The 25,937-nt window shown below is 36.8% G+C and overlaps 1 protein-coding gene across 2 annotated transcripts in view; it reads left to right on the top strand.

Moving 5' to 3' along the window:
* Positions 1–25,592, top strand: part of LOC140150083 (DNA topoisomerase 3-alpha-like) — a 34,197-nt gene extending 8,605 nt beyond the window's left edge. For both annotated transcript variants that reach the window (XM_072172097.1, XM_072172090.1), the window contains exons 8-25: positions 531–706; positions 1,244–1,326; positions 1,782–1,879; positions 2,186–2,352; positions 9,695–9,871; positions 11,203–11,281; positions 11,875–12,058; positions 12,690–12,777; positions 13,687–13,753; positions 13,878–14,059; positions 14,964–15,046; positions 15,855–15,952; positions 17,451–17,727; positions 18,725–18,846; positions 19,414–19,654; positions 21,519–21,673; positions 22,624–22,752; positions 23,725–25,592. In XM_072172097.1, coding sequence (XP_072028198.1) covers positions 531–706; positions 1,244–1,326; positions 1,782–1,879; positions 2,186–2,352; positions 9,695–9,871; positions 11,203–11,281; positions 11,875–12,058; positions 12,690–12,777; positions 13,687–13,753; positions 13,878–14,059; positions 14,964–15,046; positions 15,855–15,952; positions 17,451–17,727; positions 18,725–18,846; positions 19,414–19,654; positions 21,519–21,673; positions 22,624–22,752; positions 23,725–23,756 — 2,438 coding nt within the window. In that variant the 3' untranslated portion in view covers positions 23,757–25,592. The remainder of the gene's footprint in view (positions 1–530; positions 707–1,243; positions 1,327–1,781; positions 1,880–2,185; positions 2,353–9,694; positions 9,872–11,202; positions 11,282–11,874; positions 12,059–12,689; positions 12,778–13,686; positions 13,754–13,877; positions 14,060–14,963; positions 15,047–15,854; positions 15,953–17,450; positions 17,728–18,724; positions 18,847–19,413; positions 19,655–21,518; positions 21,674–22,623; positions 22,753–23,724) is intronic.
* The last annotated feature ends 345 nt before the right edge of the window (positions 25,593–25,937 follow it).

The raw sequence follows: 25,937 nt of genomic DNA, 5'->3' as shown, positions 1-25,937 counted from the left end.
CCTTTTGAGGAGAGTGAGAGCAATCACTCTCTACTGCTCTCCTTAAATCTGATCTAAGAGAGTGATTTTTGGCTCTCCTTAGTTGACCATTCTCTCTTTACATTCAATTGTAAATGCTCTAAACAGCTCTCCTTGAAGGCTCCAGAAGAGCTATTTAATGCTCTCCTGCGAATTTCAAAAGACAGTCCCTGACAAATCTTTGTAACGCTCAAGCTTAAAGACGCAAATTGTCATTGATTTTGAGCTCTTGTCGATGAATGCCAGAGGTACATTATCTGCCCTCCAAGCATGACTTGCCATATAGCGTTACATATGGTGCAATTTTGAGTTGGTAATCTTTGGGTAGAATATCTTTGGTATTAACACATCTTCAGTTATGGGGAAATTATTATTGAAGGTGTCTTCACCTTGGTACTAGTCAAGCTTTTTTATAGTTTCCTCACAAATGTTGAAACCTTTTCTTTGTAAATTTACTGTTATTATTTAGTTGAAATAAGATTGACTCATCTCTTGTTTCATCATTTATTTAGTAAAACACACCAAAGATGAGTGTGCAGTTGAGTTCAACTGGAAGCGTAATCGCTTATTTGAGCGTCTTCCGTGCCAGGTTCTTCATGAAGCCTGTCAGGAGAATCCTGAAGCCAATGTTACCAATGTGAAGAGTAAAAGCAAAAGCAAATGGAGACCAAAGCCCATGGACACAGTGGTGAGTGCTTGCTTCATGCCCTGATTGGATTCTTACCAAAATATTTCGGCCCAAATCGTAGGTCACAACACTAAACTGGTTCAATGTTTCTTATCATTGAAGGTTCAACCTATGTTCTTTTCAGAATTTCTGGACATCAACATAGGAGAACCTTTACAAGAAAAGATCCTTGCCAAGTTCCAACTCTTGCTACTTCCTTCTTGCATGGATCATGAAACAGATAATTCAAAAACAATTTTACAGTTGTATGAAAACAAACATTTCTTGTACACTTATTGATATTCATGTATCTTTCGGACAATGCACAAGAAATGCACAATTTTGGTTCAATTGGGGGTGAAAAACATGGAACTGGGAATGAATTGTGGGAGTTCGTATGTAATAGAATGATTTAGCATTAATGGTATTTTTTTTAACCATTAACATTTTCCAGACATATTTTTTAGTGTCTAATACCATATTTGTATTGCCTTCTAAAGTCCATTTTTATTAGCACATTGAGTTGTATATTATATCATGGTATCTTTTATCTCACAGGAATTAGAAAAATTGTCATCTCGTAAACTGCGTATTAGTGCCAAGGAAACAATGAAAATTGCTGAGAAATTATACACTCAAGGGTAAGTCTAACACATTTCTGTATGGGTATGGGTGCTTGTGTATGGCTCTAAATACATGTGGGGGTAGGGTAATTTGGCCCAACATTTTATAAAACAACCCCTGTGAAAAAATATTTGGCAATGGCAAAGAGATCACATGAGCGTTATTTTGGATAGAATCTGTTTAAACTAACCTTTGTTATTGTAAAGAAAGTATTTTGAGCGCTGTGTTTGTGAATGTACATGTTTATAGTGTATACATGCATGGTAAATTCATGGAATCAAGTATTGAAAATCTTTTTTATGTAAGAACAACTGACTTTAAAAGCAAAAGTTCAGTTATAATTTTGTTTTGTTTTGTGTTATTATTTGTTTTAATTTTGTTTAGATAAAATCAATATTTTATATATCATAATTTGTGATGTATCAATCACGAAGTTCACACTGAGTCAACTTGTTCATATTTTTCAAATTAGATTAATCAGCTACCCAAGAACAGAAACTACAATATTCCCTAAGGATCTCAATTTAGTGGACCTAGTACAGAACCAAACTCCAGATCCAAATTGGGGAGGTAAGTCGAATCAAAATATCAATCTTTCAGATCAGCTCGTAATAGGCAGGACTCATAACATTATGTGTTGATATATATACAATGGCATGCACACAGCTGGGTGCAGCACCTATGTGAACTGTGTATTGCACAACTGCTGCACGCCTTTGTAAACTTACACAGGTGCAAGTTGGTGCATTATTGAAGTGGGCAGTAACAAGAAACAAATAATTCTCACCTATTAGGAGCTGATCATAGTATAATAACAGTAAAACAAACTTCTGACAATCCAGGATTATCTTCCAATGTTATATGATTGTTACTCAGCCTTTGCAGCAGGGATCTTACAACATGGACCAAGCCCTCGACAAGGCAACAAGACAGATCATGCCCATCCACCTATCCATCCTACTAAGTATAGCAACACATTACAAGGCAATGAAGGCAGGGTTTATGAGATGGTAGTCAGGCATTTCTTGGCTTGTTGCTCAAAGGTACGACATCAAGATTAAAATTTAAAATCAAGATATTTTTGTAGCATTTAAATTTTTATGTTAAATTACCATTTTTATGTAAATTTGTTATGTAAACTATAAGCTAAAGACCATTTTGAACAAATATAAAATCACAATCGCAAATGTAGATGTGTGTGCAGCATATAAGCATGTGAATAGGTAGAGTACACTGCATACACTGCCACATTCCTATTGATTCTGCCCCAAAGGTACACCGCTGCCTAGAGTACCTGTGTGGGTACTCTAGAGCACACACATGTCTTGCATTTGACAAACTGTGCAACTAGTAATACATTTTGAATTATGAATGTAAATCAAACTTGATGGAGTCAGACCATAATAATGTATACATTTTAATAATTGGAAAACCTGCACCCTCCCCCCCCCCCAAGAAAACATATCTCATGAATAATGTGATGGGAGAGAAGACCTGTAGCCAGAACTTGTTACCAATCTAAATCAACTGAACCCCTTAGGATCCTATAACAAGCTACAAGTTTAGCTGCATTTTTTACTCCAAGACGATTCTGCTGTGATTGAAACTTACACGAGTTCCATCAACCAGTTATTTGGTTTTAGAAATCATACCATAATAGATGGCTGATGGATCTCAAAGTTTCACGGGGAATGACTTGCTGAATACATGAAGAGAAATAGATGGATAACAAAATATAACTTCACTATAATCTTTAATTCTGCATCATCAAATATAAACAAAGTTTCACAACATAGGTTATGGATTGCATACGCTTGCGGTGTTTCTTCTTCAATAGCTGGCTTCCGAGTACCCAGATACGTTGTCAGTCAGGATCGATGAGAGAAAGACCACAGAGTGATATAAATTTAAATAATTGATTAATCGAAAATAGCACCATAATAATTCCTCAACTTGTTTTGAATCAGACTGAAGTTTGAGAATACCCGTTCTATAGCTGCTGAACTTGCTGGCAGCAAGGAGAGATTAATGGCTTTGGTACAGAGGTCTTTGTTAACAGTGCCTGATCTAAGTACACTTTTCCATCATATATCTGGACGTGTGTCTGGCTGCATGCGTTTTCTCTGCAGCTAGGGCCTTGGGCAGTGGAAGATCATCTTCCATATAGCGGTAAAGCTCCGGAATCAAATCTAGACCCTCTTCCATCAAGAGCTCTTGAGCAGAATTAACATGGTCTGCCTTGAGTTTCTTCCCTCTGTAACTAGGATGCAGGAGGTTGGCTAACTAGAGGTGACAAGGTGTTATGGCCTGGTCAAATCTCTTGTGGAGACAGATCTTGGTTGCTCAGTAGGTCTATAGGTCTAACCACGCTTCACATGCATCTGCGATTGTGGATGAATCCTTCTGCAATTTGTCAATTGTATCTGTAATTGGTTTCAGCTGGTCATGCAAACTGTTGGCTTCATTGAAAAGGCCTACATTTTGAATAAGCCCTTTGATCCTGGAGTCAATGTCACTTTAATTTTCTGCAACAATTATCAGCATATGAGGGCGATTCCAGCTGGCTGTTCCATCAAGTGTCTCCAGGCAGTTGTGGCATGACAGAATCTTGTTTCTCTTCTAAGCAGGGCAGAAGGTTGATGATGATTGCGAAAGTATTTGTTTATTTCAACAACTTGATTGATCACTTGCTTGGTCGTGACATCTCGCCCAAGGAGATTCAGCCAGTGTGCAGAACAGCCATACACTGTCAGGTCTGGATCATGTTCCTTGAGTGTCTTGCGCATTGACTTCATCTTATTCTCGTTGTCAGTAACGACAGCTGTGACCTAACAGTCATACTTATTTTTTGCCTCTTTCATGGACTCACATATAATACGCACATGGATGCACTTTTATACATTTAAGCCTTGTAGACAATGTACTACTCACCTAAATCACTACTTGCTAGGCCTACTGCTAGTTCATTTAAGTTTCTGCTGTCCTCAGTCCTGATAGTGAGAGTAAATTACTATAGTACATGTAGCTCTTACAATGACAATAAGATGATGTATAATGAGAATTCAAGAAGTTAAGACAATGTCACTTGACTATAATAGACCTCAAAAAGGTTTTTAAATCATTTAACAGAATAGGATTACTTCAGGGAATTACCCATAGTCCAGGAAGATGACTTATCACTGCAGCCCACCCAGCAGGCATCTTTGTCCATATGTGACATGATCTGGTCCATGGGCCAAAAGCGGCAAATTTGAAACTGAGATAAAGGTAAAAATATGGAGTAAAAAACAATAAAATACATAAGAAAATAGACATGAAAAAACTTCATAACTTTAGAACCAAGTATGCTAGACCTTTGATGTTTTCAGTAAATGATAGCCTATTGTATGTATAATGTAATACCGTAATTTCCGGAATATTGGCCGCACGGAGTATAAGCCGCAGGTCCGAAAAAATGCTAAAATAAGATTCAAACGGCGGCGTATAAGCCGCACCGCCATATAAGCCGCACTACCTAACGGCCGATTTTGACATGCATACTCTTCTGTAATGCGCTATTTTCACGATTGTGGCGCTACAAAGCAAACTGAGGAGTGAGGTAATTATTTGTTTTAAGTAAACCAATATTATATTAAAACCAATTTCGTGCATCTATAAATGAAAGTCTACTTTTTTATACACTTTATTTTGTTTAAATCCTTATGCGTCTGCATATAAATTAAGGCTTTTAAAGCCTTAATTTATATTTTAAAGACATCAACATGTTAAAACATGTTGATGTCTTTAAAATTATCAGCATGCACTATTAAATCGGCCGTGTCGTGCACGATCACTGCTATCCAAATAATCCAATCGATCTTTTTTTTATTATAATGTCAGTCATTCAATAATGGACACGGGAAGTAGTGACATTTTAAACATGTTTGATTCTTGCGTATCGATTCATTCTTGGGATAAGTGGATACAGTATACTTTTTAAGTCTTTTTAATATTAAACCAATTACATATTCTTTAGGCCTAACAGCTCCTAACCATCACTAGCTATTAGTGTGTTGACCTCCGCGCTTCAAACTTTAGCACGTGCTAAGTGCGTTGACCCCTCTCCCGCTACTGACGAAATGCAATATTATTGCCGTAAAAGAATTAATTAGGCCTACTATATGGTGTTAAAACGTAAATTCTCATTCTCTGTCGCTTTCTTTATTTAAAGTACATGTAACAACAAGAATAATAATTTAAAAAAAACACAAAAAAGTAAAAAGTAAAAAAAAAATCTGACATAAAATTTATTTTACGTCAGAATAAGAAAAAAAGAGACCAAAAACATGTTATTAGGTTTTTTTGATGAATAGATGTATTAACCTTGACTTGAAAAGAACATTTTAATTGGGAAAAAAATTGACGAAGAACGGATTTTGAATCGGTCACATGCATTTCAAGACAATTCATCATTTACCGTGATTTCATTCACCATGCCATTTCATCATCTAAGATGGATGACTTGTTTTTTTATACTTAAACCTTTTATGTTGAAGTTTAAAAAAAAAATTACAAAACCTTAATTAGCTCAAATTTTATAAAAATAAACTTCTTGACCATAAACTTGCTTTAAAAATAATTGTATATGAAACAAAACCCATATTCAGAGAATAAAATCAGAACCAACATGAATAATACACGTGGCCTGGCGAGGTCATCACCCCAGCCCCGACCCATGCGGCAAATGCCCAGGTAAACAATTGGTGTAATTGATACTTTCCCACGGTCGGTATGAATGAAGTTATGAATATTTAATGAGGACTACCCGGAAGTACAAGGTCGCCAGTAAAGTTGTTTACCAAAATGTCTACTTTCAACATGCGCATGGGCAGAACCGGGTTCCCGCGGTTGTGTATGAATAATTACCGTAATGAGGACAAGCACCCGGGGAAAGTACCCGATGTGTGGTACCAGAAATTCAACTTTTCGTGGATATTTAATGGCCAATTCATTCTTGGAGTTATTTGAAAACAAAATGTGAATTGTTCTTGTTGTACAGTGATTTACTACAAAATACGGAGCATTTAACCAGTAATATGGAAAGTTATTTGCTAGTTGGCTGAGGGCTGAATGAGAGCCAACGCGCCAGTGCATGAGTGTGAGGTAGGGCTCCTACATAATTTGCTTTCAAGGATCGATCAAACATGACAGATATGAAACTTTTATAATATTAATAAAAACGAACAACCATATTTTATTTTACTCAAACTTCACAATTGTACAAGAATCAAATTAAAAGTGTAAGAAAAATTTACAATAATTTTTTTACACTTTCTATTAATAAATCGCTGCAGTTATGGGAATGATTGAATGATAGGCCCTAATTCCATCAATGCGATCATGATTAAATTGGGACGGGAATGACGGCGGCGTCCGTTGATAATTTCCCGGGGATAATACTCAAGTCATGTCAGTCAATCAATGAGACTGTCAATCAAAATCTCCATGAATGAACTGACTTAAAAGATGTTTTGATGACTTTGAACAATTTGTCGATTGGCTCACTCACCAGCGGTCGAGTCGGGTTTTTTTTTCTTGTGTGTTTTTCTGCTTCAAACGTTGCTGTATAAGCCGCACCGCCGTATAAGCCACACTGACATGTGGAAGAGGTGTACTTATCATTATAGGGTTAGCTGCATTTTTTACTGTAAGTCATTATATTAATAATAATAATAAAACACTTTTATAAAGCGCATTACATACAAGAACATATCCCAATGCGCTGAACAGTAAAATATCTTAAGTACACTACAACAAATATATACAAAATGAATTCATGTTTTAAAAGATATAAAAGGTCTTACACTACAACATACTTAAATTACACATGGCAAAAAGACAATGGTTCAGGACGCCCGTGATAATCAGAACTGGCATGGCGTGATGAAAAAAGCCAAAATGCAGAGAAACACAGACTAATCACCGGTTCCCCATCACAGGCGCCCTACAAAATATGCATAATAATTAAACAAACGACTTGAGAAATAAATGAGTCTTGAGATGTTTCTTAAATTGGTCCAGTGATAAAGCATTCCTGATGTGAGGTGGGAGATCGTTCCACAGCATAGGCGCCGCGTAAGTAAAAGAACGTTGGCCGTATGTGACAGTATTCACGGAGTAGTGACAAAGTTGAGTGGCAGAGCTAGATCTCCGAGTGCGCGCAGGATTCTTGATAGTGATAAGATCTTGGATGTAAGTTGGTGCGAGTCCAATAATGGCTTTGTAGGTGATCAGCAACAATTTGTACACTATCCTTTGTTTAACTGGCAACCAATGGAGGTCGTTTAAGACAGGAGAGATATGTTTGTGCCTTTTTTTCAGCGTCACCAAGCGGGCAGCGGTGTTTTGGATACGTTGTATCTTAGCCAATTGATAATCTGGGAGTCAAAACAACAGACAGTTCACGGAATCTAGTTGCGATGACACAAAGGCGTGTACCAACTTTTCAGCACTTTCTCTGTCCAAATACTTTCTGATACGGCCAATGTTTTTGATGGCAAGACACGCTTGTTTGCAAACCTTATTCACTTGTGAAGTCATTAAGAGCGTTTTATCGACAATGACACCAAGGTTCTTGGCTTCTGGAACCACTTGCACACAGGTATCACCAATTGTGATAGATTCTATCTGGTCAGAAGTAGAGTACCGAGAGGAAATCTGGATGACTTCGGTTTTGAGTTGGGTCATATAGAATGCAATTTTAGTAGTGCAGTTTCTACTGTGTGTCATTTTGGACATTTTAGCCAAATTCATGTATTAAGTTAAGGAAGCAACGTCACAAAAATGTTACTTGTTTATTTCTAGCTTTCTCTGAGTAGTGATTATAGTTTTGTTACAGGTATACAATATACATGATACATCAACTTTATATAACTCTAGAATACAAATTGGGTTTCGACCAGATTTGACTGCTTTGTCCGGTTTTGACCGGTTTAAACCTGGTTTTGACCGCTTTGTGGACAAAACAGGTTAAGTCCAACCCTGGTTCAAGGGCCAACCACAATTGGTTGGCAGCCGGATCTGGCCTGCGGACTGCCTATTGAGAACCCCTGATTTAGCTCAAGGAACAAGATTTTTTAGTTGTAGTACAAATTATGTACTCAATATATGACAATGAGTGGTCAATTAAACAAGATATTCCTGAAAAAAATTGGTGTCAGTTCAATCGGACACGGTTATTATTATTATTCAATTGCGTGAGATAACAAGCAGACTTTTAATGGAAATACATGTATTGCAGAATTGAAGGGCTGGTTTGCATTCATTTCTTTTTATTTAATTTCTTATTTAACCTTAAGGGTTTTCAACTGAAATGTTTATACTTTATCTTATACTTTATCTGGAAATACTAGTAATTACAACATTCAAACATCCAATAAATGAGTAACCCCCCAAAAAAATTAAATAGTTTTTTTTTAAATTGAAAAAAAAAGTTAAAAAATAAAAAAAAATTATAAAAAATTCTCTCTTATTCACAGTGAAGCTATGCAATTTGATAGATTGAAATTCACAATATGCAATTTGATTAGGAGAAAGCTATTCCAGAGGGAGTATGTAAATCAAATGGAACAGCCATTTCAGAGGAGTAAGTAAATTAAATGGAACAGCTATTTTGGGGCCATTTCAGAGGGAGTATGTAAATTAAATGGAACAGCCAATGGGTATGTAATTTCACTGGAACAGCCTAATTGATATCGATATTAATATTGACGTCACAGATTCGATTTGTCACATGGTCGTCAAAAAAAATTTAAAACTTTTTAAAAAAAAGTTTTAAAAAATGTTTAAAAAGATCTCTCTTTCATAGTGAAGAGAGAATGTAAATTAAATGGAACAGCCAATGGGTATGTAATTTCACTGGAACAGCCTAATTGATAACGATATCAATATTGATGTCACAGATTTGATTTGTCACATGATCGTCAAAAAATTTTTTTTTTTAGTGAAATTGTTTCGGGGCGGGCATTTGTCAACTTTTTTATGCATACCGGGGTATATTTTTCTAAAAAACAATATTTTTGATGTTTTCCGTTACAACCTGCAATATTATTCATTCATTCATTCATTCATATTTTATTTTGCCAATCACCAATCAATAATACAATGTTGTATTGTGCTGCTATTTTATATGTCTGTGGATGTTTGAGCCTGGTTTTGTACCTTCTTAACCTGTCTGGTCTTAACTGTGTTCTTTCTCAATATAATCTGTTTTTATGTGTATTATGAATAAAAATTGAAATGATGAAAAAAAAAATCAAAATGTCAAGGAAATTAGACCAAAATGACATACCTATATTAATGGATTTACATCATGTATGTTTTTGCTTATTTTTTGACACACCCCAGGATGCACAAGGACATGAGACTATTGTTGATATTAAGATAACCTCTGAGGAATTCTCAGCTTCTGGACTGATGATAATAGCACGTAACTATCTAGATGTCTATCCATATGAGAAATGGAATGCAAAAGAAATACCGGTCTACCAGATGGGAGAAGTATTTGAACCAACATCAATTGAGGTAAAACAGTGGGTTGATACATAATCACAGGGGTACAAAAATGTACTCTAATGCTGTTTTATACAGTGTGCCTTTTCAGCAGCGTGATGCATGCACATTGCAGATCAATGGATACAATCAAGGCTTGTCATTGGTTGATAATTTGTGCTGTTTCTACTGTAATGCCAAAAACATTTCATTGTGCGACGTTTTTAAGTTTATTTTTTGTTGATATTGATGATTTTCCATACAATGACACTGTCAATTTACAATTGCACAAATTAAATGAAAAATGTTTTTTGACCTAACATTCAAAGCTAGCATTTGTAGGCGCAAAGTTATGTACAGTACATTCAAAATGCCTTTAAGCAAGGAGTGAGTTACTTTGATATAGGTGTAACACTTGTTAAGGAAATCGCAACTTTTACCCTTGAGCATGAACAGGATGTAGTGCTACAATGTGGAAAACACACTTGTATAATTATTTGGAATTTGTGCAGAATTGGTGTAAAACGAATCCAAGGGTGTATCGGAGGGCATATCGTGGGGTGGGGGCACCCGGGGTCTATGCCTAAAACATGTAAAATTGGCCTATTTTGGGGGCTATTCTTGCTGCTGTGCACCCCAGGGTCTATGCCTAAAACATGCAAAATCTGCCTATTTTTGGGCTATTCTTGATCTTGCTGCTTCGCACCCCAGGGTCTATGCCTAAAACATGCAAAATCTGCCTATTTTTGGGCTATCCTTGATCTTGCTGCTTCGCACCCCAGGGTCTATGCCTAAAACATGCAAAATTGGTATATTTTGGGGGCTATTCTTGCTGCTATGCACCCCAGGGACTATGCCTAAAACATGCAAAATCTGCCTATTGATTTTGGGGGCTGTTCTTGCTGCTGTGCACCCCAGGGTCTATGACTAAAACAAAAATCTGCATATTTTAGGCCTTCTTGCTGCTGTGCAGTATGCCTAACTGAGACGAATATACCTAATTCGTCTCAGATGCCTAAAACATACTTAATTGGTCTATTTTGGGGCTATTCTTGCTGCTGTGCACCCAGGGTCTATGCCTAAAACATGCAAATTCTGTCCATTTTTGGGCTATCCCCTGAATCCAACCAATTGCAGGTAAATTAAGTGATTCTTTGCCAAGCTCGAAAGTCCCTGTTGCATCCATGTAGCGTACTAAGCGTGTACCCAATGTAAGGCATGTGCATGCTTCTTCTGTACCGCTCTATGTCCGCGTGTGTTTATCGCGGAGCCTAGCGTTCCGATTGATTGAGCTTGTCCAAGAATTACCTAATTTACCTGTAAATGCTTTTGTGACTAAACATTTTATTCCGTATTTCTTACAGTTAGGTGAAGGTGAAACATCTGCTCCACCATTACTGACTGAAGCGGATCTCATTGCACTCATGGATAAACATGGCATAGGTGGGAAATATTTCTTGTATATGATAGTTTCTTACATCAGTGATTTATTACAAATACTAGATTATCATCATGACAGTATGTAGAAGGAGGTTTTTGTTAGACTGAATCCTTTGTTGTCTACAATTGCATGTTATTTGTGTGTTATGGTAGTGAGAACTAAAACATATGAAAATATTCCTGTGCGACTTTGGTCATATGCCATAGTGTCCCTTCCTATCGTTGCCCGTGTGACAAGATCACACTCTACAGTTCTACAAAATTAATATGTGTTGAAAAACAGGTTAATTTGGGCACTACTGCACAGTCTTTGTTCCTCAGATTCTAGGGAAAAGTTTGGTAAAATTTAAGTTTTTCAGTCATCAACTCAGGACGTTGACGAATGAGGGCCTCAGTCTAGATTTTAATGGGTTTGACAATTACCATAATTCACTTATAGCAGTTATAATCAAACTGGCAATACTTACAACAGCTCGTCTTAAATAGCCTGCATATCATCTGAAGATAACAGATATTAATATTGTGTCATGTTGATTAGTAGGGGAGCTAGAAGTGTTACAAAGTCTGTAAACTTCTATTATGCTTGTCTTCAATAGGTACTGATGCTACCCATGCTGAGCATATAGAGACAGTTAAGTCACGCCTGTATGTGGGTGTCAGGCCTGATGGAAGATTTGTACCAGGTGAACTAGGCATGGGACTGGTAGAAGGTTATGATAATATGGGCTATGAATTATCTAAACCCAATCTGAGAGCAGAACTGGAGGCAGACTTGAAGAGGTAAATTTTAACTGAATTACGTTCATATGCAATACCAAGAGTTGTAACAAACTAATGAATAACGACATGCATTCAAAATGAAGTATCCTCTGATTATAGTTCTTTGGATATTGTTTTTATCAAATAAATAAGCATGGCAAAGGAATCATCATAGTTTGAGCAGTTGGGTAAATTGGTTAATCTTTATGTCTCCTGATGTTGGTGGAAGATGAAAATCTGTATGTCCTCTCACTAAATCACTGCATTTGAATTGTGGAGCAGATGCTGTTATTAGAAAAGACAGCCAATGATGATCAGGGTAAAATCTGGCTGCTCATACACCCTATCATCAGGATTATTGAAGCACAGTATTTGAACACCCAAGTCTGAATCAGATGAGAACGCAGTAAGAGTGTACAATCAAGTCTCCTGCTCTTTCCCATGGAAATGGCACATTGTGCATTGTAAATAGTTAATTAATCTTGATACTTGATGAAAATGTTGTCTTTTTTGGCAATTGGCAAATATTTTGTATGCAATGTGTAAAATATTTTTATTCCACAATTAAATATCGTAACAAATAGTATTATAACATTCTAATAATGAATTTAGATGTATTTTAATTAAAGAAAAATTAATAATTTTTTCTCAGAATATGTAATGGTGTGAAAAATCCTGATGAAGTGTTGCGAGAGCAGGTAGCTAAGTACAAGGCAGTGTTTATTGAAGCAGCCAGGAAGGTGAGGCTATAGAATATTGTAACAAAAAAACCAAAAAAATAACAACTTGTGAACCTTACATTGCAGTATGGAGTATTTTATGAAATACAAATAAGTTAACTTCTCACAACACAACATAAATGAAAGTCATAGTTGTCTTCTATCCACCTGCCTACTCACTTGGAAGAATACTGGATATGTAAAACTAAGGTCCAGGGTTCAAAAATGTCCTGGCTCATAATGATTGGTGATGAGAAGATGTGACACAGTCTGGTCCATAGAGGCCAAAGGTGGCAAATTTGAAATTGAGATAAAGGCACAAATATTGAGTAAAAAAACCAATAAAATACATAAAAAAATAGACATCACAAAACTTCATAACAAGTATGCTACACCTTTGGTCTTGTCAGTATCTGATAGCCTAATGTTTGTTAAAGGTGATAATTATAATAATTTAATTTTCAAAAATGCCACATTTGGACCTGATTGTGTTACATAATTATATTTGTGATAAAAAAGATCTTATTTTATTATTTTTATACAAGGGCAGATGTAAACTTCTAAATTATATTTGTGATAAAAAAGATCTTATGTTATTATTTTTATACAAGGGCAGATGTAAATGTCTAAAATGCAGTCAACAGGTTGTTTTATCATTGTATCTCAATTGTCAAAAATGCCACATTTGGACCAGATTGTATGACATATATTTGTGATAAACAAGATTTAATTATATTTTTTTTTCATGCAAGGACACATGTACACTTGGGAGATCTGTCTAAAATGCATTCATCAGGTTTTATCATTGTATCCCAATTTTTTTTTGTATACATACCTTTAAATTGACACTTTTATTTGAGATGATACTGTTAAGCAATTCCATTCGACAGGTGGTTCGCTTAAAGTTGTAACTATTGTTCTTTTTCTTAGGCAAACATGTTGGATGCAGCAATATCTGGCTACTTGGGTCATGCTCCCCAAGATTTCACTCCAGAAGGTAAGGTTACCTCAAATGTTCCATTTCTTTAAATTTGTACAAAAGGTTTTTATTTTTTGTTATGATATTTTGGAAAAAAAGTGATATGATAGTGAACTTAAAAAGTCTTTTATTTTCCTTTCAGCTGTGATCCCAGCTGCAACCCCAGTTCGTCTCTGTCCTCGCTGTAAAGAATCGATGGTAGCTAAACAGAAGCGTGAAGGTGGCTGGATGGTCAGCTGTTTGGGTTATCCAGGATGTAAGGCTGCCATTTGGATGCCTGCCAGTGTCTTGCAGATTGAAGTCTTAGATGAAACTTGCCAACAGGTATCAAGCCAAGAACAGTATTTGGGTTAAAAGAAATATTAGTGGGGGAATCAACATCACTGTATTACAGACAACAGTCATCTTTTGAAAATAAATCTAATACTGGAACTTATTTTTACAACTTTGCTATATTGCGTCTGGAACCACCAGACTTCATCAGGCAACTGACACGCTGGACTGGTCATGTGATAGACGGCTAGGTATCGTCTTGATAACCCCGTCCCATGCATGAGATAAGTTGAAGCGGAGTCCCCATCTCTTGTTTAGTGATGGCTGCTCAATAGCTCCCAGATGGCTTCTTTAATGCTTCTCCTATGCCACTGTTCCTCCTGGTCTAGAATAACGACTTCCTTGTTGTTAATTGATACCTAACCGTCTATCACATGACCAGTCCAGCGGGTTAGTTGCCTGATGAAGTCTGGTGGTTCCAGCCGCAAAGTTGTAAAAGTATGTTCCATTAGATTTATTTCCAAAACATTGTTTAAACTACTGGATGACTAAGAACATTCACTCATTAACAGTCATCTTTCCCAAAATAGTGCTGTTGTGTCCATCCAGTACCTGACTCAAAGTGCCGGTGGAAAATTTGCCACTGGGTGAGGGGGTTAGGTGGTCAAAATAATAATCCTAAAGCATTTACAATCAGTCAACTCATTGTTTTGAAAAATAGGGAGGGGGACAAGGGTACCAATCATAACCCCTTTGGTTACACCACTGTTGGGAACAGTTTCACTCCCATGATTACAGGTGAAAATCATAGGTGACAGAATGAAGTTTATATTTTTGAATGTGTTAGTTGATTTCAATTGGTAGATTTACTTTGTAGAAAATGATCACTTGCATAGCAAATTGATGCAATGTACACACATGTAACATTCTATCTTTTTACTCAATTTATTTGCAGTGTAGTGCAGGACAACCTGGCCCTGTACACAAGTTAAAATTCAAGTTCAAGAAAGGATCTGTACCACCTATGATACCACAAGAGTAAGTTTAAAATGTTTTTAACATTCAAGGTTTTCATTACTGTGCATCAGTATGTAAAGCTTCCAGACAACAAGCATATTGAGGGTAGGAGGTACTAAGCTGAGTAGATATAATATGTTAAAGGTGTGTTGTCCAGTTATGTTTCATTTTATCTTACATTGAGGGCTACCAGTAAAACAAGATGTTTCCAAATTTGATGTTGTATTGTTCCAGTGGTGTTGATATGAGAAGCAAAAACGTGTACAACAATTCAGGTTGTGGTTACCGCAATTCACCATGTTTTTGTTCACACTATCTAAACAACATATATCGGGCGTTAAATTGAACTGGGGTAATTAGACAAATATTAGCTGATACCAAATTCTCAGTTTTGATAACAAATTGGGGAACAGGTTGTTGATCGGGTCACACCCCTTTCAACAATAAATGATGATGTGGTCCACTGTTGATCAACAATAAAAGCAGATGAAAGCAAGTTTATCTTCCCCTTGTGTAGATACTACAGAATATAATGTATTTCTGTGTCTCTGCAAATAATATTCTTTTACAGAGCTACCAACTCTGACACATTCAGTGCGAGTCTCATGATTGTACATGGATTAAGTTACCAGTAATGGAAGTTAACTCATGCATATAAACACTATTTGCTTAACTTGTTTTTGATATACTTTTCCCTATTGTTATGGTTTGGGTGTCTATTTGTGACAAAAGCATTTTCATACTTATGAAACATTTTTGCAATAATCTTTTAGAAAAAAAAGCTTCAGATAATAAGCATACCTAATTGATATTTGTTGTTATATTTTAGGTATGTAGGATGTATAGGAGGCTGTGATTCAACTCTTCATGAAGCTTTAGATCTAAACCTGTCTTATCTCAGGCCGGCATCACAGCAAACAAGTACAGGTAGGACCGATTTACACTTTGTTATGTAAGATTAACTTCATGAAGCTTTAGATCTAAACCTGTCTTATCTCAGGCCTGCATCACAGCAAACAAGTACAGGTAGGACAGATTTACACTTTGATATGTAATATTAACTTCATGAAGCTTTAGATCTCAACCTGTCTTATCTCAGGCCTGCATCACAGCAAACAAGTACAGGTAGGACAGATTTACACTTTGATATGTAAGATTAACTTCATGAAGCTTTAGATCTAAACCTGTCTTATCTCAAGCCTGCATCACAGCAAACAAGTACAGGTAGGACAGATTTACACTTTGATATGTAATATTAACTTCATGAAGCTTTAGATCTCAACCTGTCTTATCTCAGGCCTGCATCACAGCAAACAAGTACAGGTAGGACAGATTTACACTTTGATATGTAGTATTAACTTCATGAAGCTTTAGACCTAAACCTGTCTTATCTCAAGCCTGCATCACAGCAAAAAAGCACAGGTAGGACAGATTTACACTTTGATATGTAGTATTAACTTCATGAAGCTTTAGACCTAAACCTGTCTTATCTCAGGCCTGCATCACAGCAAAAAAGCACAGGTAGGACAGATTTACACTTTGATATGTAATATTAACTTCATGAAGCTTTAGATCTCAATCTGTCTTATCTCAGGCCTGCATCACAGCAAACAAGTACAGGTAGGACAGATTTACACTTTGATATGTAATATTAACTTCATGAAGCTTTAGATCTAAACCTGTCTTATCTCAGGCCTGCATCACAGCAAACAAGTACAGGTAGGACAGATTTACACTTTGATATGTAATATTAGCTTCATGAAGCTTTAGATCTAAACCTGTCTTATCTCAGGCCTGCATCACAGCAAACAAATACAGGTAGGACAGATTTACACTTTGATATGTAATATTAGCTTCATGAAGCTTTAGATCTAAACCTGTCTTATCTCAGACCTGCATCACAGCAAACAAGTACAGGTAGGACAGATTTACACTTTGATATGTAATATTAGCTTCATGAAGCTTTAGATCTAAACCTGTCTTATCTCAGACCTGCATCACAGCAAACAAGTACAGGTAGGACAGATTTACACTTTGATATGTAATATTAGCTTCATGAAGCTTTAGATCTAAACCTGTCTTATCTCAGGCCTGCATCACAGCAAACAAGCACAGGTAGGACAGATTTACACTTTTATATGTAGAGGTCATTTACATCTTATGATGATTTCTCCCACATGCTTTCATGGATTTCAATGGACTTGCACACAATGACCCTACTAATGTATATGTTTGCATCACATTGTAGTGGGCAAATGTTCCAATGAAAGTGCGCTAACCATAAGCTTGCTAACCCATTAAACACTAAGAAACTTTAGGAGTCCTTTCTACTTTGGCTGGCAGTCCACAACAGCCATCCAAGCAAGAAGGTATCCATATTTAAAAGGGGCAAACTTGTTCTCACATTTTACTGTTTTTATTTCAGGTTCATCTTTTGGCTCTAGATCAAATTCAAACAGGGGTAGCTCAGGCAGAGGCAGTACTAGAGGAAGAGGAGAGAGAAGAGGAGGTGGAAGAGGAAATGGTCCAGGTGGTGGTGGTGGTGGAGGAGGAAGAGGTGGTGGTGGAGGAAGAGGTGGTGGTGGTGGAGGAAGAGGTGGTGGTGTTGGAGGAGGAGGAAGTGGCCACAACCCAGGAGCAGGAAGGGGATTTGGATCAAATGCTCACCAAGGAAGGGTGCCACTTGGACAACTTCCATCAAGGTATATTAGTATAAAAATTTTTTTGTTGAACATTTAGGGATGTGAATTTAGCAAAGTAAATTTAATTCCCTAATATCATTTTCCCCGCTGTGGGTCACACTCTTCTAACCCCTATCTTTTGAATCTGCACAGTATACATGTATGTTGATGGAAAAAGAGATAATAGAGCTGAAATTGCTCACCCTAACATGTTAGATAACTAATAACATTCATGGTTAAGTCAGGGGGTTGACAGTGATTCGCCGATTCTCCAAATTTGGCCAAATCTGTACGCTACGGTATGCTGTACAGAAGATGCCGCGAACCACAAAATTTGACACACGTATGGGGGCCACCCCCGCTACCATGGCTACGCGTACAGTACGCGTTCCCAGCTGTCAATCATCGGGGGTCAATCACCTCGAGCTTGACAACGATGATCTAAATAGACTCGCCAAGTCTTACGTGTAGGCGAATAACCAGGCTTTTTCGTGTTTGAAAACAGTATTAATATTCTTGTATATCTTGGCCCGGATAGCGGGATTGTTGGTCGATTGGATGTATTTAATAAAAATTAGTTCATGGGATGCGCTAAAAATGTAATTAGAATATTAAAAATAGCTGTTCAACATTTGAAAAACTGTACTGTAGCAGGCTTGAAAAAGTCTAACCTTGGATGCAGCAAGCCGTGATTTTTACGGGAAATTTTATTACTTGAACGCGGAGTACGGACGTGATGCAGCCGGTAGAAATCACGGTAGTGTTCCAGGCCTACGCGATGGCAGGGTAATGGCGGCTTCCATACCTGAATACATTTTTTGACTAGGAGACTTATCCCAACTTTCCTTATCCCTGGTTAAGTTATAAAAACCAAACAATCCATTACATGAACTCAAGCTTCAGTGACACAGTCAATATAAGGTAAAGGTGATTGCCCTTTAATTTATTGTTTTGTCAGCTTCATTTTGTTTAATTCCCTTCATATTTCTTGTTTTCATTGCTTGTAATTTACTCACAGAGCTTCTAGCTTCCCTAGTAATAGCAGTGGAAGCAGTGAGTCGGCAGGTGGCAATGCAATTGTTTGTAGCTGTGGTACTAATGCCAAGTTGTTGACTGTGAGGAAGGAAGGTGCTAATCAAGGTAACATTATGACAGCCAAAGTCCCCGTGCTGTGTATGCTGCGAATTCTCGCTTACTAATTCTTCAGTTTATGCGACAGATAAGGGAAAGACAGTAAAAATATGTAGTTCTTGCATAGCAGTTTTGTATATCGCACTTCATGGAACAAAGGGATACTGGGACTTTACCTGTTGGTGAATAGTCAGTCTGTGGATGACACTTACACAAAAGTGGCTAAAAAGTAGACAGAAATTTGCTATTAGGATGTTGAAAAGTGAACACCCCATACATGTAGGCATTATGTTTGTAGATGAAGGAAATGTATACATTGTCACAGACAGGTAGTTAGTTGTATTGCTTTATACGTTTCACTGTTAGGACTTTTCATGAAAATATTGGAATCATACATTTTTCCCAGCCAGGCATACTTGACATGTGCAGTTTGCAATTACAAAGTGTTGCTGATTGCTGCCCACTCACACAATCATCAATAATCAGCAACAGTATTTAAGTCCAACCCAGTTTTTACAGTGCATGCGTCCAAAATTAAGATTCAAATATATCTCATACTTGTACTTATTCCTACAGGTCGTCAATTCTACAAATGCGACAGTGGCAACTGCAATTTCTTCTTGTGGGCAGATGAAAACAATGATACCCAGAATACATCAGGGTTTGGATCAGTTGGTAATACAAATCCTACCATGAATAATCGTGCCCCCTCTTCCTATGCATCATCTAGTGGTTATGGCTCAGGCAGTGGTGATGGATCACCTCAAACTAATAACTGGGGAGAGGTGATGTGCCAGTGTAGACAAGCTGCTGTAAAGTAAGTTATTATATATTTCCAAAAATAAAAAAGATTAAATAACTGCACATGGGCATTGCAACATCTTTTCACACCACTCAAAAGAAAAACAAGATTACCCAGTATATATTGGATTAGACCCTCCCCGGGTCCTTGGATAACAACAGGTAATGTCAACTATGCTAGTTTTCATTAACCCAAACCATGGACCCTCCCAATCTGTACATACAGTTTTATCAGCTTGTAATCAGCAGGTATTGTTAGGCTTTTACTACTACGCAAAAAGTAGACCCACATTAAAGAGTGATATAAATTGACCTATCTGGTGTATATTGTGCGTCTTAAAGAAAATAGACAACATATAGACCACTTGACATCACTGTTTATCAACAAAGGCGAGGGACTCGTCTATCGATATGCTCGAACGAGCCACTCAGTGTGATCAATGGCTTTATTGTACTGTATGAAATGTGGCGGGCGATTTAAAATGCAGGTGCCCTTAGCAGACTATGATGCGTACGCACACTGCCGGGCAAAGAACAATGTAAATTGTCATAATGCGCACGCATACTGCCGGGCAATGACGTCACATGCCAAGTGGTCTATAGGACTTGAATGAATATTTTGTGATCATTCTGACGAGATCCACAATGTTATAAGTCCCGCTGATTATGAGCTGTTCAAACTATAGTTTGCCTTCCACCAAGGTCTGTTTTACCGATCCTGTGTCAGGCAAGATTTCTATATACTATATATCACGTCCATGCTCTCCCTGCCATATCGTTTTTTTAAGCGACTACTTAGCCCGATTGCATCCAACCAATCAATGCAGCTAGTCTCAGCTGATATTTGAATAGGCTAAACCACCCACGCTAAGTGTACACAAAAGTGGCAATGGGACTACCATACATATGTGAATTGAATTTGGGGCAGGGCTATCATAATTGACATCAAAGTCATCATACATAGTTTAATTATTTAGAAAGAAGATTTCTATCAAAGTCAAACAGTATTTGTATGCATAATGGGTGGGGTATGTGTAGCTTTTCTTGACTGTAGCATGGTAAAGAGGGCGCAATACAAAATGTATCAGAATTTTTTCTAGTTTAGGGCCAGTTTATGTGATATGATTTGGATGGGAACTTCTTTTAAGCATTATAAAATTATTATTATAGCCAGATAAATTGTTTATGTTATTGAACAAGGGTCATTTAGAGGAGTACTTTTCCATGTATAATCCTTGATCTTTTCTATTATGCCTTAATTATAATAGGAATCCAGTAGTGCAAACCAGTACATGTACCGTATTCATTCCAATAAGCGCCCATGCCCCAATAAGCGCCCATGCCCCAATAAGCGCCCATGCCCCAATAAGCGCCCACCCAGGGTATTTTCAATTTGCTAAAGGGTACCATTAATGTTGAAGTGAGAGTCTGAGAGATAGACCTCGATACAGTGAAATAGCTGGAGGACTACAAGTCCTGTGTAAATTGCAATACATTTCCTGCATCAGAAAAGCTACTAAACGTCTCAGGACCCTTTTATAACATACGTAAATTTGTCTCTAATAAACGGCCCTTAAGAAAAAACTAGTTAAACCGGGTAAAAAATAAGCGCCCAACCAAAATGATGTTGTTATCCGCCCTGGGCGCTTATTGGAATGAATACGGTACTACATTATACTTTACTTCAGAATTTGGTAAAAATTGAGCTTCTTTAGTGTCTTGTTTGTAATCAATGAATACCTTATATTCTGAAGTAGGATATGTATGTTTTGAAATGTAAATTACTCATTCAGCTTCCAATTTACAATTGAGTTTTTTCTAGTCTTGACCTTTATATCTTCTTTCTTTCTAATTTGTCATGTGGTTTCTATTTACTGCAGGCGAACAGTGCAAAAGGAAGGACCTAATAAAGGTCGTCAATTCCACTGTTGTAATAAACCACAAGGCCAACAGTGTGGTTTCTTTGAGTGGTGTGATGATGAGGGAGGAGGAGGCACCAGTAACAGAGGGGGTGGTGGTGGACATGGATCATGGGGTGAGTATTGTCTTGTCTTGTTCTGTGTTGAAGCTAACATCATATTTATCTCTGTGGCCAATAAATATATTAACATAATTTTAAAATTTGATTTATCATTTGTTGTTTATCTTGTGCATGCATCCTGTATTTGCGATCATCTTGCTAGATTAGGGTTAGGTTGAAAGTTAGGTTAACCTGTTTGAGGTATAAATGATAAATACCTGTTGATAACCTAATGTTTAATAGCAGCTTGAATGTACAAATGGTATAGACCTATTGCTAACCTAACCTTCACCCTAATTCATTCTGTTTTGATGGTTCAAAATATTGTTTGGCTCTTTTGGAAAAGTAGTTGTAATTGTACAAAGCTAACTGTACAATCAAAATAATTAGGTAATTGCAAACATTATAATTTTGATTTTATAATTAGAAACAGGTTTTAAAATCATCCTTCATAATTAAATAAATATATAAATTTCACTGCGTAAAGAGAAAGTCCTAAGTTCCTAACTAAATAAAGATTCACCAGCAATTTTTGACGTTTCTATAGAAAATGCATTTTGGTTATATTTTCCAACATATGGTTAGTGAGAAAAGTACAGGTTTTCCACTGATATCAAAACCTCCTTTTTGATGGGGAAGGGAGTGGAAATGTGGCTGCTAATCGGACACTGCCTCTTTCATTGTGAAGACATTCTACAGGGGTTCGAATTCGTTTAAAAATTTTGCGTAGCAGTTTTTGGCTAATTCATCATAATCAGGATACTTCCATATACTAAAGCACTATAAAAAGTGCTATACAAATGCAAAATTGGGTAGCAGTTACTTCAAAATGTGGAGCAAACTGCTATGCGATACAGCTGAATTCGAACCATGTCTACAGCATTAGTATCTTTTGAAATAATATGATATTCTCCCAGAGATCACTGCTTGTCACCATTTAATCATGCCAATTATTTCAATTTCAGGTTCAAACAGAGGAGGAGGAGGATTTCAAAGCAGAGGACGGGGGAACAGTGGAGGTGGTAGTTCCTATGGAAATCAAGGTGGAACTAAAAAGAGGAAATCACCTACATGCAGTATATGTCATCAAGAGGGTAAGATAATATTCTCTCATGTCATTCTTTGTGAAATGAATCAGATCGTGTTCTGAATTAGTTTGTAGACCTACTCTCTGTAATTTACTGTCAAATGTCATAAATTAGATTTCATTGCCAATTTTGTGATTATGTCTCCCACAATGGCTAACATCACATTTTGGACCTTGAAGTTCATGTTATTTGCAATGTCCTGGTCATATCCAGCAAACTGAGGATGTCCACTGTTAGAGGTGTGTACTCGTTTGTAATGTGTGTATCCATATTTAGTCCCTCGTTTGCAGGTAATTACAAACGCACCCCCACACACCCATATAAGCACTAGTTAACGAGGATGTGGCACAGATTATTTTGACAATCCAACCATAAACACACACATTTGAGTTATTTGCCTTACAGTTGATGTGGTTAAGTCTTATGCTATCCAAGTGTGGACTCACCCTACACCGGAAACTGCACTTATTAGCTATATAATGCTTTTATGAAATACCATCTAGGAACTGCCTCTGTTGTACAGAGATTTCTCATGTTTCACATTTCACATATGCCCCCCCATACACACACTTACTTGCAAGTCCAGGTACACTATCCTACTATTTATGGTAGACAAAAATACAAAAGTAATTAAGTAGCCTCCAAGATGAGTGCTCTCAGTGAGGTTGCAATTATCAAGTAAAATAATCCCAAATTTTCACATCTAAATTTTGACCTTACAGGCTTGAGAATCAAAACAATAAATAAAGGACAATCACATACTTAAGTGATCTTGATGATTACTATGAAACAAACTGAAACAAGTTCATAGGGAATTCACAATAGCCATCACATTGATACTGATGACAACGAGTCTAGTCAAGAGAAAGGAGATTCTAAATTTTACCCAACTGCTACTAATGCTTGACCTGTGTGCTCTCTCTCCCCCATATTTGATGTTACTTTACAGTAAATCTTTTTTATTTAATTGTATTCCAGGTCACACAAAGAGAAGCTGTCCAATGAAGTGATACCAAGCTATGGAAGTTGGTAATCTTTTACTGTTGTTAGCATGAACACATTTTATATAAATTTGTGTTATTTTTATATGATATCAAAGAGACAATAATAAACAATGATGGATAGTGTTCATACTTGACTTTAAATGTACTATGTGGCATAGAAACCTGTTTGCTTACCTTTTTAAAAAGGTAATTGAAACTAGAATATCTTTAAACAAATTGAACAGGGGCAATGGTGTATCGCTATTTTTAGTTCATTCACCCATTATCCATGTGTTTGCTATGTGCAAGAATACTTGTCCGATATTCATGATAGTATGTACTAGCAACAAACTCTCCAAGTAGCTCACTTCGGCTGGTAATGGGGCAAAAACAGCAGAAACCCCACGCCGCAAAACACCCGGAGACACAGAAAACATGCCTAGTATTTAAAGGAAAAAATTAAACAATACTACTTCTACTTCTACTGGATTTCTGGGTAGACCATACAGGTATCGCACCCAGCGGTGCAAAACATCATATCTGGTGCAGTACAAACACAATCACTCCAGTCACGTCTAAAAATACTGACGTGGCGATCAACTTAAATACATGAAGACAATGATTAATGATGCATTCAATTAAATAAAGCAAAACAACAATGCAATTAAAAACAACGTTATTTGCAGTGGGTAGAGAAAACCAATGTTGCACCCGTCCAAGGCAGGACAAAATAACACAAAAGACAGAACATAACCAATAGCTCTACTCACTACAGAATTTTAATTCACAGACTGATTGATAAGTAATGCAAAGCAAAAAAACAAAATAAAATAACAGTCTGAATGGTCCGTAAAAAACAAATAATATTTCACAAGGAAGGAAGATGCAGAAAACGAGGCGGCAAGCAAAGAAAAATACCCTTGTGAAATACAAATGGTACATGTATTTAAGCATGGCCACCAAAACTTTGACCTTGTGGTGGATGTTTTTTGTTTTGGCTATGGGCTTTGGAAAAACAAATGTGAACTTGGGGATTGGGCAGCAGTCCTGACTGGGGAACTCACATCCCCTAGCTTTGAGATCTGGGTACATTGTCACTACTATTTGCAATTTTGCATTGTACTGAAAGGGAGCAGAATGTGAAAGTAGCAACAAATATTTGTTTACACAGAGTGCATGGAGAGCGTAAAAGGAGAGCTTGGCCTAATGGTTAGGGTACTTGATTAATTGCCTTTGGTGCACTAGGTCCAGGGTTAAATTCCCGGCAGTGGAGATATTAACTTGAGAAAATAAAAATCAGAAATTAATTGGCAACATCTTTAAATTGAATTCGGACATCCACTCTCCCCCATGGTTAATTTAGAATTGGGTAAATGAATCGGGAAAGTTGTCAGCCCTGTGTGCAGAGCCATACCTCTACATGCATCTCACAATTAGTTTCTTAAAGAGTAGGGTGTTAACCCTTAAGTGTTCCCAATCCATCCCTGTGTTCAAATGGACCCTGACGGAAATAAGCTAAGGGAGTCTTTCTTATGTGTATCGGAACAAATCAAATAAAACACAGTACAAAATTATTAATATTATATTCAAATATATTAATTAGTCAGGTGTCACTGTGTCAGACAAAGCACAGAAGATGGCTGATGAAGTCTTCAGGGGCCTGATGAACTGATATGTGCAAAATTGAATCCCAGTATATAATGTTACATTGCCTCTACTGTAAAATATCTACTTGGTGATTTTTTCCGAAAATGGTTACTATTTGTTGTGAATACATTGAAAAAGAAATGTCAATACATATTTTTGAATAAAGCATCTTGGAAAACAATGAAGGAATCATGTATGGATATTTTTATTGGATATTTGACATTGTAGCACCTGGAATCAAATAAAAAGTTCATAAGTATATAACAACTTTTTTTAAAATTCATAAGAAGTATTTATAAAAAAATATTATTTGTAGCATGGTGAATACTTGGTAGCAGCTGACCAGCACATCTGGGTAGGCCTGTCATTTTTTTGCTTTTTTTTGTTTTGCTTCTTGTTTGTTTAGTTTTTGTTTCCTTTTCCCCTTCTCTTGTTTTGCTTTTTCTTTACTATGCTTTCTTTTGTTTTTGTTTTTGTTCAATTCTTTGCTTTTGCTTTTGTTTTGGATGTGTAAGTGTTATTTTTATAAACCTGGCAAAGTATGACCTGGCATAGGGAAAG

The sequence above is a fragment of the Amphiura filiformis genome, chromosome 1 (genome assembly GCF_039555335.1).
Source record: "Amphiura filiformis chromosome 1, Afil_fr2py, whole genome shotgun sequence".
Classification (NCBI taxonomy): Eukaryota; Metazoa; Echinodermata; class Ophiuroidea; order Amphilepidida; family Amphiuridae; genus Amphiura; species Amphiura filiformis.
This window is presented reverse-complemented; position numbering and strand designations above follow the sequence as displayed.